Genomic DNA, 13036 nt, shown 5'->3' with positions numbered 1-13036 from the left:
GCCTCTGCTGTGTCTAGGCATCTTCTTCCGCGGAGAATGATATGGGCAACATATAGACTGAGTATTCGTGAATGTGCGTAATGCATCGCTACAGTCCACATCCAGTAGTCAACACATCGACAACCTGTTTCCGAAACTCAACCATGCCTTCAGTCGGGTCATCATAATGCCAAGTGAGGCATTTGAGTACGACCTGCGCGTAGGCTTTTCCCATCTCTCTCTCGATGTCGATACTGTTCGCCCAATCTAGTGTTGCATTGTGCACACGATTAAAGAGATCTTGCTGCTGCGCTATATCAAAGATGGGAAACTTTTCTATACGGCGCGCGAAGACTTTCGCCATCGTTCGCCATAGCCCAAGCTCGAGAAGTACCACGCCAAGAGAGTAGATCTCATGTTCATTGGAATATTCAGACGATGGTCGGCCGAAGCGGTCGTGATGTCGGTATAGATTCGGCTCCAATGCGAAGTGCGTAGCGTCGAGAGGCTGGAGCACGCCCCAACCAACGAAGAAGGGGGACAACTCGAGGTCGTTCAAGGACCGTGGCATCATAGCTATACTACGCGACTGTACATTTCCGTGTACCCAACCAGAAGCGTGCGACTCAAGTAATGTACTCGTAAGCGCTCTCGCTATTAGAAAACGGCTTCCTATCGAGGGTCTTGCAGTTGGACCCTTCGAGATCATGTCATGCAAAGTCGGTGGATTCGATGCCCAAGGATGACTTTGTGGTGCTCGGTAGATAATCAAACTCCTCGTATTCAGTGGATCATCGATGAAACCCATGCAGCTGAGGGTGTGCAGCTGATAGCCGTCTTGGGCATCGCTCTTGACCGATACATCAGTTTGATGAGGAGCCTGTAACAGCCACGTCAGATGACACATGTATTCAGCGGGCGTCTCGCTATCGGATCTAGGCTCAACCAGCACGTCCACCTCCTCACCTCCATCGTCATATATCGTCTTGATGAGGCTGTGTGATGGTTGTTCGGTGCTTATCGGGTCCCTCAGTGCGCCAACAAGCGCATTGTAATCATTCGAAGGCTCTGCACCCGCTCGGTGCTGGCGTTCGAGTTGTTCTGCTACGCCAAGGATGGCAGCTTGTCTCGTGCGACCGAACCCTGGATCTGGCGGACCGATACCAAGGAAGACGATTTCCAAAGTTTGTCGAAGCCGATGAGTCCATTGCAAGCAGTTTAAGGTGAGCGTGGCCATCTCCTCTTCTCCGAACAACGCCTTGTACAGCCCAGGTCGCGCCTTTTCGCGCCATAGTTGCGAACGCTCTTTCATCTCCTCTCTCCAGCCTCTCTGCTCATATTGAGCGTCCAACGATGCGGCGCGACCGCGCTTCAGATCTTCGATGCTTCTCTGACCTGCTCCAGGTATAGGGCTTTTGCCTATGTACCTCCATGCCTCTCGATGCGCAGCTAGCGACTTATTCAGCGAGTATAGAGAGTACTCTACATCACTCGTCAAGGTACGATGCACTCGACTGTCGCGCAAGATTCCGGTCAGCTCACTAAAACAGACGTTCGAAAAGACATCCAAGAAGACGAGTGTTTCATTCAAGAAGTTTGTTGTGTGTGATACGCTGCCTGCGTCTTTCGTGACATCGCGAATGAAGATCAGAGTTGCGCAAATGACTATGGCAGTGTTAGCATCCCATTTTGCGGTCGTGTGTTCTTTGTTTAATGTTTGAGTTCCGCAGGTAAAAAATAGCTTTCTGGTCCAGCAATGATTTGCACCGGGTCATGAAGTGCATCAGACTCGGAGGATAGCGGAGTTTTCATCGGATGCTGCAAGCGACTATCTACCAGAATACGTACGATGAATGAGCTCGAGGGATGCGTTGACATGATCCATGGTGTCGCAAGCTTTCCAGGAGTGGTAGACCTCAATACGCAGTCAATAGAACACGATGCAATTGCGGAAAGTAATGTGGGAAGTGCATTAGCGGCGGAAGCTGTCAAGATGGTGAGCAAACGGCAATGCGGCGTGCCATGGTTGCGCTAAGCCACCACATCGGCGTGATGTTCCAGCTAAATTTAAGTTGCCCCGCCACATTGCCGACATGAAGGGGTTGGATCATGACACACACGAATTACTGACGCGACTCGATGCAAAAAAGAGAGTTTGATGGTAGAGTGGTTGGAAAGTGGGAAGTCTGGCAGCTTTCCAAGGTCGGGGCTCGAAATTACATGTAACGTCATTGTCCGTGCACAGCTCAAAAGACGCTAGCTGCCGAAGCAAGCATGTGGACCGAACTCGCTGTTCGTCTTGAGTTTCTCGCAGTCTCTTCTGTACGATAACGTACAATCTGAATAACGCGTTATAACCGATTACTAAGTTGTGAGCGCTGTATCATCTGAGGTGGCCTGAAGAAACATGACACGACAAGGCGAAAATGTTGCATCCTCTACCGTGTCCCACACAGCGTTGGTGTCCGGCACTTGGTCGGCTAGGCTTTCTTCCCTGGACGCCTACATCTAAGCTTTCGCAATCAGCTTCTCCCATCAAAACCACCAATTTTATCGAGGCTAGCTTTCGTACCACCGTCAATGACATATATCTAGAGGCGATCAGGGATGTACAATATTGAGGAACTCTTGAGGCAGAAATTCTGTATCTAGCACGAGATCGGATCGCGAGTAGACCCTATGTAGTAGGTTCTGAGGCAAGAGAAGGTGAAGGGTAGTAAACAAGGGACGTGTATGAGTAACAGTCAAGACTCGAGTCAGCAATGGATTATAAGATCTTTATCAAAAACCAGTCATGTCGTGATGTGTTGATTGCTGGGGTCAACAGACGGATGGGTCTATGGCGTCATGCGCTAAGATCGAATTCGAGACATGAGGCGAGCTGTCGGCATGCTGCAATAGCTCTGCAACCACCATGCCATCGACCACGCCCGTAGCTGCAACAGTTGTCACCTGCAAGACTTTACAGAGATACAAGAAGAGTGTTCAAACTCAACAGGAACTCGCCTTCGACGATGAACCCGCCACGCGATAGCCAACAACCCAATATCTCCTTTCCACCCATGTCGACCCGCGGCGAACGCTTGCATGCATCCTATCAGAACACCGGCCTGCGTACATACACAATACGTAAGCCTAATGAGGTTTTGCGCCTCCGGGTGGTGGCAGCTTGCTGGCAATACGCTTGTCCTGTTCTTCCTTTGGCAACGCATCCCATTCAGCGACGTTCTTGTCCTTCACGATATCAGCACAGATCTTGGTGTTATAATTTGGTTACTGTTTGACTTACCCATTCTGCTACACACTCTGGCTTCCAATTACACTGTTCGACCTCGCCGTACATGGGGTGATTGCGTCGTGGATGAAGCGTTGGCCATCCCGAAGCATGATAGTGGTGCTTCACCAACGCACCCCTCGAGTCATGATTCCCGGAATCCGAGTGTCCTTGGCCGGCTGCAAAGGCTTCCACGTTCAGGACTAGGATTCCGTTGACCAGCCTCGACTCTGCCAAATTGTGGAAAAGATCCCAGGTAACCGGCTTCCCTTGGTTCTGTGCTGTCATCTGCTCCAGCACAGCTTTGGTAAATGCCGAAGGGCCCGTCCCGCTAATGACTTCGTCAAAGTCCAGGTGTAGTTGCGAGATCTCAACCTCCTTTTCGTGCGACAGCTCGTGTAACCAGACTTGTATGTTCTCGATGAGCCTCATCATCACAGGCAGTCTTGGCTTGGCGGCGAACGTCCACTGACAAAAGGATTTACACTTTGACCCCAAAATTTCGTGGTCAGCGAATGTTGGCTCATCAATCTCCACGCCGATTATCATGTCGACATCCTGCTCGTTGTACCGCTCAGGTATGAATCTGCTGATGGGACGAAGGCATTCTACGTCTATGTCGGCATACACGCCGCCCTCGGCGTACATGACGAGGTAGCGGAGCAAATCAGCCTTGATGATTGTTATGTTGAGCTCTCGGTAGAGGTCGACAAGGTCCGGTCTATTGATACCATGTGCACCGTAGTGCCATTCGAGGTACTCATTTGCGTTGTCGTCGGTCAAAACCTCATACCGATATTGAGGGTTCTTTGCTGGCCTGAAAGGTGCGCGCACGAAGTCAATATACGTCTCATATGCAGTTCATAGAGGCGATTTCTTACCAGGTCTTCGCTGAGTCGGAGTCGCGCTTCTCGAAACCCAGAGGACCAACCTTCCATGTTTGCCAGATCTTCCTAGGAATGACTGCACCGTTCAATTGCAGCGGTTGCTGGTACTTGAGCTCGCGTCTGTACTTTGAAGCAGCCCGGATGGGTGTAGTAAAAAAGTGCGTATTGGCGAAGAACAAGAATATGAAGAGAAGGGCAAGATACGCAGGCAAGACCCTTCGAACTTGACTTGTGAGCTTGCCTGAGAAATGCGATGCAATTGGGGAATGGGGAGGCATTGCGATATCAAGGTGAAGCTTGGGCGGAGGTTGCCTAGGTCGTGTGCGCATGCTGGGTTATTACAACGACCCAGGCCACTACGGCGACCCGACCCTCTCGAAGTCTATGAGGGATTAGCTCGTCTTGACTCTTCCAAGAGCCTCCTGTCATCCTCGCAAGCGGCCATTGCGCCCACCAATCCCCGTTCAACTATCATCCTCGGTACGTCGGTACAAATGGTTGAGACAGGGCCTGCCTCGTGGCGGAAGCTCGATAGCGCATGTGCGTTGCATGCCTAAGAGCTCATCTGCATCGTTGCGGCGAGGATGTTAGGTTAAGATGCCTAGGCTAAAGCTTCTCTAGACGATCCCTGCAAGTTAGTCGGCGGTTTCGACATAATCGGCATCATTCCCACTCAAAGCCCCGCACCAGTTATCGTCTGCCAGGGACGACCCAATAGGACTATTTACCAAACCGTAACTGATGAGCGCTATTGCGAGTCAATCTAGTCCATTGTCGGAAGTTCCTGCGCTATGCTATCAAAATCACCAGCACCGTACCCCGCCTGCATGGGCCGTCGACCTGGATGAGTGCTTTGTTGCATCTGAAAAGCTCTACACATGTGCTGCCTCGGTTGAGATCAGCTACGTGTACGATCATCTTGAGAAGATTGTGTTTCCTCCGGCCTAGCACAACGTCCGCGGTAACCGCTATCATTTTGCGTCCTCAGACCCTCACCACCCTGTCCAGTCGAGGTCGAATCCATCACGATCACTGCTACAGCTTCAATATCAGCCATGCCAACCACACACGGGGGACTCTTGGATCATGGCCGCCTCGACGACGTCAAATTGTCACCAACGATATGGAAACCAGTCCGAACAGCAAGATGGAGTCTTAACATCGTGCGCCCGGAATTCTTGAGCTTACGCTCAAACACCAAGAGCAGTTCAATCAGACCGACAGCGTGGTTAGACGGTCTGAGGGGATTTGCAGCGTTCTTGGTATATCTGCATCACAATCAACTGTGGTCCCACGGTGGCAAAGGGAATCTGATCTTCGAAAACTCGTTCGGCTACGAGGGAAGATACTACTCCGCAGCTTTCCCTTTCGTACGGCTCGTCTTCTCTGGTGGCCACTTCGCCGTCGCCATCTTCTTCGTCATCTCAGGATATGTCCTCTCGCTCAAAAGCCTGAGACTCATACAGGAGGGAAAACCATCAAGCGCATCAGAAACGGTCGGTTCCGCTCTTTTCCGTCGCTGGCTTCGACTTTACATTCCTGTCATCATTGTCACGTTTGCCTGGACGTCATTCCGACATTGGAGTAAACTGTCACTTGACATGCACGAGATGAAATCCACATTCCGCGAAGACGTCATTGTCTGGTACCAAACCTTCAAAAACTACAGCTTCGTATTCTCTACAAACATCTATGAGTTCACGGAAGTGTATCATCCTCATACCTGGTCAATACCTATCGAATTCAAAGGATCCATTGTCGTCTACACTACACTTTCTGCACTTTCGCGGTGCACACGGAACGCTCGTTTATGGTGCGAGGTGGCTTTAATCACATACTTTCTCTATGTGGTAGACGGCTTCTACGCAGCATTGTTCATGTCCGGGGTATTGCTCTGTGACCTTGAATTACTGGCCCAGCGGGACGAACTCCCGCGCTTTCTTAGTGCGCTGGCCGGATTCAAGGAGCTCATATTTTTCCACTTGTTCATCGCCGCACTTTACCTCGGCGGAGTACCGGCATTCGATGCGCCAGAAATCGATCGCACCGTTCTCATCTCCAGGTCGCCTGGATGGGTCTGGCTGTCACATCTCAAGCCCCAAGCTGTCTTCGACGCAAAGTGGTTCTACCTCTTCTGGGCTGCATCCTTCGCAGTAGCCTCGATCCCACGCCTGCCATGGCTCAAGCGCTTCTTCGAGACTGGTTTCTGCCAATACCTTGCGCGCATCTCGTTTGCGCTATACCTAGTCCACGGGCTTGTAATATGGACCCTGGGAGACCGACTTTACGCCGCGGTTGGGCTCTCAAGGCCATTTCACAAGGACGGTATACCAGCATGGGTCGACAAGTTCCCGCTCCCCAAGAAAGGGCCTATGGGTCTTGAGGTTGCATTCTGGCTACCACAGCTGATCATTCTTCCCCTTACACTCTACGCTGCCGAGGTTGTTACGAAACTAGTCGATGAGCCCAGCGTCACATTAGCCAATTGGCTTTACAAGTGTACGGTCCGGTCACAAGTAACCCCGCCGAAGCACCAGCGCAGCTACTCTGTACGATAGAAATTTAATCAGTTTTGCGTTGAAGTTTTTTTTCTGCGTCATCGCCTTGCATTGGACCACATGCACGCTTGCGTGCTCATCTCTTACTCGGCTTCATGTGATTTTACCCGCTCAGGGAATTCCCGTCACAACACTACTGCAGGTGCGGACAGGGTAAGGTGCATTATCATGGAGGCACAATATCTATTGGTTGTTCCGAATTGGAGCTTGCTCCGACACGGCGCCCCATGGGGTAATCTCTGGGCGCCTGGGCATTGAACGTTGGTCTTTGCGCGCCTGCAGATCGTTGTTAGCGGCAGCACCCGAAATTGGCGACAACGCCGCGTGATTATCTGAAGCCTTGCTCTCATCAGTGTTGAGGCGATGATCAGGTCATCGGCTTTGTTACCATTATTCAAGTAACACCTCTTCCCTCTCCCGTCGTCGGCTTAATTATGACGTGGGTGTGTGCCCGAGCATTTCGACTGTGGGTGCATGTGATATCCGCCCCTTCAAGGATTGACTAAAGGTTTTTCGCCAAATGTGCATTGTGTCTCCGTACACATCATGCGACGCCGACACAATATTACTCTAGCAACACTTGCTTGTCTCGGAACAGTGTACCTCGTTGCACAACACCGACACGAATTTAAAGCCACACCAGAGGGTGCACACATCAGCGGAATTGAAATATTGCCGTCTGACAGGCTCACCTCCTCCCACCAAAACGATGGTTTCGTTATCCTGAAGGATGAAGTATCAAGCCAAGCAATACCAGGAGATGTTAGGTCGCCGCTAAAGGAAATCGCCGCTTCCGCTATTGGAGAGCCTAGTCTAGACCTCCAGCCGAGACCTTCCTTGGAGGAAGTCTCACCGTCATCAAGAACAGACAGCGAACCCGAGACGAAATATCCTTTCCAAGACGATTTACAGCTTGACCTACCTACCACCGTGCTTCAACGGTACTCGACACAAACGCCTCACAGTTACGACCTCGGCACCCCTGGAAACTATGCGTACGCAACATTTCTTGCTACTCGTAATCCCTCTCTTAAAGATCCCTACTTTCTCGCTATCCATTCGCTTATCTATCGGATACTCTGGTCTTCTCAAACACGTAGCCAAAAATACCCTCTCATCGTCTATGTGGCCGAGTATGTAACAGACGAGCAGCGTGCGCTCCTTAAAGGAGCTGGTGCACTAGTACGCGAGCTATCGCCTCTTCAATGGGAATGCAACGTCTCTGGCGTGCAAGACCGATGGAAAGATCTTTTTGCCAAGCTCAATATGTGGAAAGAGACAGAATTCGAGCGCATCCTGTTTTTGGATGCCGATGCGTTTCCGTTGGCGAATATTGATGAGATGTTCGACCTCGCGCCTAAGCAAGATTGCATACCGGAGAAACTGCATCTTGACGACTTTCTACCCGACGGGCCAGTTTGCGAGCCTTACGTCTTCGCTGGCGTCGCGCAAGATATCTTCAATGCGACATATCCTAACGTCAACGTCGGGTCAATGGTCTTCACTCCCTCCTTGCGCATGCATGCACGACTTGTGCAGAATTATGTCAAGACGGATAATTACGATTGCGTAATGGCTGAGCAGGCGTTTTTAAACTGGCAGTTTGGTCCAGAGAGCGCATACCCAGTGACAAAGTTGGATAGACAATGGGGTGGATTCTTTCCTGCGGAAGACGAGGGCGATGGAAAACTGAAGGTCGTCCATGAGAAGCTCTGGGTTGCGAAGGAGGGATGGATGAAACAGGAATGGGAGAAGGGTTGGAACGAGATGAATGAATTCTATGAGAGCGTTGAATTTGCCAAAGCGAGAGAAGAAGATGGTATAATTTCTGGAAGCGAGTAGGGTACACGAATTGTCTTGGTTTCAGGACGGCTTAGACAACCATGGACATGATTTACACATCTTCAAGAAAGCATCGGATCTTTAGATGAGATTCGCTGTCCACGTTGCTTATACTATACACGAAGCAGTGTCTACGCACTGGCCTCTGCAGTGCTCTGCCTTTCGGCTATACTTCCACCCTTCCAACTTCCCCTTGGATCGACCTTGTTCTGAACCCTACTTTCCTCACCTTCCTTACCCCAGCCACCGCCGCCAGGTGTATGAATGATGATTCTTTCACCCGGCCGCATAGCCGCCGTATTCTTAGCACCCATGTTAATATATCTGTACTCCACGTCTTCTTTCGCCCTTGCAGCGTCTTTCTTCTGGGCCGCTTCTACTGCATCAGAAGTCCTAGGCGCATGTGTAGTATCCTCCAGAGGTTCTGTGGGGCGCTTGGAGTCCGAGTTCTGGTCAATAGCCTTTTTGTCCACTTTCTTGACCCAGATGTTCAAGCCACATGCTGCGTCGCCTCCTCCTTCCATGCCGTAGGGATGGTATACTCTTCGCTCGCTAAGAATGCTAACTTGGACGGGGATGCGGAACTCGATGTCGCGAATCACACCCTCACCACCAACGTGCATGCCCTTGCCGGCACTATCTTGTCGTAGCGAGAACTCACGGAGCAGAACAGGATACCTTCGCTCGAAGACCTCAGAGTCGGTGATGCGGGTGTTGGTCATATGTGTATGCACACCGTTTGTGCCATTCCATGTTGAGCCAGCGCCAGATCCTCCTGCAATTGTTTCATAATACCCGAAACCTTTCGTCTCTTTGCGTTCACCACTCTTATCGCCTTCTCCATATGTTGTGCCGCCAAAGCCGAAAGTGAGGTTGTTGCAATCGCCCTGGCTCGCAGCGCAGGCCTTGAACGCCTTGAGAACTACGTCGGTAACACGCTGACTTGTCAAAACGTTGCCGCCCACAACAGCCGCGTTGTCGGATGGTGAGAGGAAGGATTTCTTGGGAATGAGGACATGGATCGGTTTGAGGCAACCTTGGTTCAACGGGATGTCCTCGCTGATAAGACAGCGCAGACAGTAGATGATAGCAGAGTAGGTGACGGCTTCTGGCGCATTGATGTTTCCGTAAACTTCAGGGCCTGTGCCGGAAAAGTCGAATACGGCCTCACCCTTCTCAGGATCGATCGATACCTTGAGTCGGATAGGGCTTCCATCATCCATGAAATCCTCTGCGCTAAGATCCTGGCCTTCAAAACGCTTGTAGACGTCTTTGAGTAGAGCACGAACAGATTGCTCTGCATTGGCTTGGATGTTGGTCATGTAAAACTTGACAACTCGCTCGCCATAGTCCGACATTAGTGTGCTGATTAGGTTGATACCTTTTTGATTGGCGGCGACTTGTGCCTTCAGATCGTTGATGTTGTCACTGAGGCATCGTGTACCAGAGCAACCAGGATACTGACCTGGTTCGTCCAGAAGAAGCTCGGTGATGCGCTTCTCGTTGAAGTGCCCTTCGGATACTAGTTTCTCGGATTTGATAGCCGCACCTTCTTGATAAAGCTCTTTTGATGCAGGAGGCATAGAGCCGGGGAGTATGCCTCCAATGTCGGCATGATGCGCGCGTGAAGCGACGTAGAAGATGATATTATCACCACTAAAGGCGGGCGTGATTACAGTGATATCTGGCAGATGAGTGCCGCCAAACATAGGGTGGTTCGAGACGAGGACGTCACCCTTCTTGAGCTTGCCCTTCCAGATGGCGGCTTGTTTGCGAACACAGGTTGACATGCTACCGAGATGTACCGGTAGATGAGGGGCTTCACTATCATTAGCCGGGTTCGGTCACTTTAACAATCGACGTACCGTTGGCGACAAGTCCACCATTCTCGTCAAACAGCGCGCAGGAGTAATCCAGCCGTTCTTTCACGTTAGTAGAAACACTAGTTTTCTGGAGTGCGCGGCCCATCTGCTCAGCAATGGCCATGAATCGATGCGCAAAGATGCTGAGCAGGATTGGGTCGACCTCTTTCGTACCAACCTCCTTCTCTTGGTCTTCAGTCTCACCAATGTTGATCACGACGTGGGTATTGATGACAAGCGCAGTAGCTCCAGGTGTCACAACGATAGTCTGCGTACCATCCGCGATAATTGCTGGCCCCTTCAATCGATCACCAACTTCCAAATCCTCGAGCTTGTAGACTGAAGTGTCTTGTCGGCCACCCTCAAAGAATACCTTGCGAGTGTCGTAGCGCTTCGTTTCGCCTGAGATATCTTTTGGCTTGATCTCTTTGAGTTGCTGATCCACGCTCTTTTCGAGACCTTCAAATGTCTTGCCGATGCCACGAGCTCGCACATCATCTACAATGATATCGCGATCAGGTAAAGTGAAGCCGAATTCTTGTTCATGCTGCTTGACGAAAGCCTTGCCAAACGCCCATTCATCTCCATCGTATTCTTGCTGTGCCTCCTCCTTAGTCGGCCTGATAATCATGAGGGCGGATTCTGTTCCTCGGTATCTTAGATTGAGGTACTCCTCGAAGTGGACATGCTCCTCGTCAAAGCCCTGATCTCTGAGCGTACTTGTCGACTTGCTCTTCAAATCTGCCATCTTGTTTTGCAAGTACTCTCTTGTTTCCTTCTTGTCCGACCATACAGTAGACTCTGGTTCTTGCCTCTCATCAACAACGTCGGCAAGCGCCATACCATATGCGGAAAGAACCGACGAGTAGCGATGGATCAGAATCTGCGAGATGCCAAGAGCTTCGGCGATGGCCACTGCGTGCTGACCACCGGCACCACCAAACGTCGCAAGTCGGTGCTTACTTGTGTCGTGTCCACGGGCTTCGGTCAGACTGCGAATAGGTCGTGTCATGGTTTCATTCGCAATCTTGATGAAACCGTTCGCGATATCGTCCAGCGACATCTCTTTCTCCTTGTTGCCGCCTGCGACCTCTTTATTGATCTGCTCCGCCAGCTCCTTGAACAACTTCTCGCTCGCCTGCGCATCGAGCCCCTCGTCTTCGTTCTTACCGAAAATCTTAGGAAAGAAGTCTGGTAACAAGCGTCCAAGGAACAGATTCGCGTCTGTGATTGTCAAAGGACCGCCCTTGCGATAACAAGCTGGACCTGGATGTGCGCTCGCAGACTCTGGGCCAACAACAAAAAGTCCATTTCTCCAGAACAGGCGCGATCCACCACCAGCAGCAACAGTATTAATATCGAGTTGTGGTGATTGGATGGTGACACCGGCTGTCGTAGTTTCAAAGACATGATCGTAGCGTCCAGCGCCGTATCTGCTCACGTCGGTACTAGTGCCGCCCATGTCGAATCCAATGACAGGAATCTTGGTTTTCGGATCGTACGATGTGAGCGCATAACCAACAACACCACCGGCAGGACCTGAAAGGATAGCTTTCAGGCCTGAGAAGATGTCGACGTCAACCAGGCCTCCATCTGACTGCATGAACTCGCAGCGTGCGCCTTTTGATCCTTCCTCGCGTTTCACGCTCTTAGTGCCAAGGCCGCCCTCGAAGCCTTTGGAAAAACCATCGATATACTTTCGTATCGCAGGGGTGAGATATGCGTCTGCGCAGGCCGAAGTGGCTCGTGGGACCAGCTTGATCATAGGCATGAGCTCGTGACTCAAACTGACATGCTCAAAACCAATCTCCTTCGCGATCTTTCCCACCAACGCCTCGTGCTTTGGGTATGTGTATCCATGCATCAAACATACCGCAATGCTCTTCAGTCCACCATCGTAGACTTCCTGCAACTGCCTTCTTATCGCCTCTTCCTGGGGCCGTTGTAGGATGCGCACCGTCTCACCAGACAAGCCCTTGACCAAGTCAGTATTGTCGCCAGCCTCTTCTATGCTCTTGGCCTGTGTTTGGTTCCTTTCTGGATCTTCGGCGTAGTCTTCTAATGTGACGCGCTCATCGATCTCGACAACCTTCTTGTAGAGCACCTCAGGCTTCCGGATGTCGAGCGCGAAGATGTTGGGCCGACTCTGATTTCCAATCTCGAGACAATCCTTGAAGCCCTTTGTGACGACCATGGCAATGTCTTCGCCCTTTCTCTCTAGAAGCGCGTTGGTCGCGACCGTGGTGCCCATGCGTATGCTCTCGATCTTGGATGTGTCGAGCGGCTGTCCACGGGGAATCTCGGTTCCAGTGAATTTGGAGAGGAGGCGGCGGATGCCTTCGAGCGGCGCGTCATCGTAGTTGGAGGGGTCGACGGAGAGCAGCTTGATGAGGATGTCGTCCTCCATCTTGCCGGTGCCAGGATTGCCTACGCAGTCGGTGAAAGTACCGCCACGCTGCACTGTCAGCTATTGCCATGCGTGTATGTTTTGGTGGCATACATCAATCGCGATGCGGATGCCCCGCTCGCTAATCTTTGGAGTCGCCATGTTGATGGGGGCTGGTGAAGCTCAAGGTGCTATGGCAGAGCTTCAGGAGGATAAAAGCATCGGCAGACGCCAGAGGAAACCTCAGA

At 51.3% G+C, this 13036-nt stretch overlaps 5 protein-coding genes across 5 annotated transcripts; 2 read left to right on the top strand and 3 right to left on the bottom strand.

Annotated features, from left to right (window-relative positions):
- Window positions 1-88: 88 nt before the first annotated feature.
- On the bottom strand, window positions 89-1864 carry AA0111_g10980 (hypothetical protein; the record flags this gene model as incomplete). The annotated part of the gene is made up of 2 exons (XM_028644793.1): window positions 89-1644; window positions 1828-1864. The coding sequence occupies 2 exons, from the start codon at window positions 1862-1864 to the stop codon at window positions 89-91; spliced, it is 1593 nt and encodes a 530-aa protein (XP_028501399.1).
- A 1250-nt stretch (window positions 1865-3114) lies between these two features.
- AA0111_g10979 (hypothetical protein) lies at window positions 3115-4418 on the bottom strand (the record flags this gene model as incomplete). Its single annotated transcript, XM_028644791.1, has 3 exons — window positions 3115-3213; window positions 3269-4070; window positions 4135-4418. The coding sequence occupies 3 exons, from the start codon at window positions 4416-4418 to the stop codon at window positions 3115-3117; spliced, it is 1185 nt and encodes a 394-aa protein (XP_028501405.1).
- Window positions 4419-5195: 777 nt separating this feature from the next.
- Window positions 5196-6698, top strand: AA0111_g10978 (hypothetical protein; the record flags this gene model as incomplete). The annotated part of the gene is made up of 1 exon (XM_028644790.1): window positions 5196-6698. One exon carries the CDS (start codon window positions 5196-5198, stop codon window positions 6696-6698), a length of 1503 nt encoding a protein of 500 aa, XP_028501404.1.
- Window positions 6699-7244: 546 nt separating this feature from the next.
- AA0111_g10977 (hypothetical protein) lies at window positions 7245-8540 on the top strand (the record flags this gene model as incomplete). Its single annotated transcript, XM_028644789.1, has 1 exon — window positions 7245-8540. The coding sequence occupies one exon, from the start codon at window positions 7245-7247 to the stop codon at window positions 8538-8540; it is 1296 nt and encodes a 431-aa protein (XP_028501410.1).
- Window positions 8541-8671: 131 nt separating this feature from the next.
- Window positions 8672-12950, bottom strand: AA0111_g10976 (Uncharacterized protein; the record flags this gene model as incomplete). The annotated part of the gene is made up of 3 exons (XM_028644788.1): window positions 8672-10359; window positions 10406-12857; window positions 12903-12950. The coding sequence occupies 3 exons, from the start codon at window positions 12948-12950 to the stop codon at window positions 8672-8674; spliced, it is 4188 nt and encodes a 1395-aa protein (XP_028501409.1).
- Between the last annotated feature and the right edge of the window lie 86 nt (window positions 12951-13036).

This window comes from Alternaria arborescens, assembly GCF_004154835.1.
Source record: "Alternaria arborescens strain FERA 675 chromosome Unknown contig_42, whole genome shotgun sequence".
Taxonomy (NCBI): domain Eukaryota; kingdom Fungi; phylum Ascomycota; class Dothideomycetes; order Pleosporales; family Pleosporaceae; genus Alternaria; species Alternaria arborescens.
Note: the sequence above shows the minus strand (reverse complement) of the source record. Positions and strands in the feature narration are given on the sequence as shown.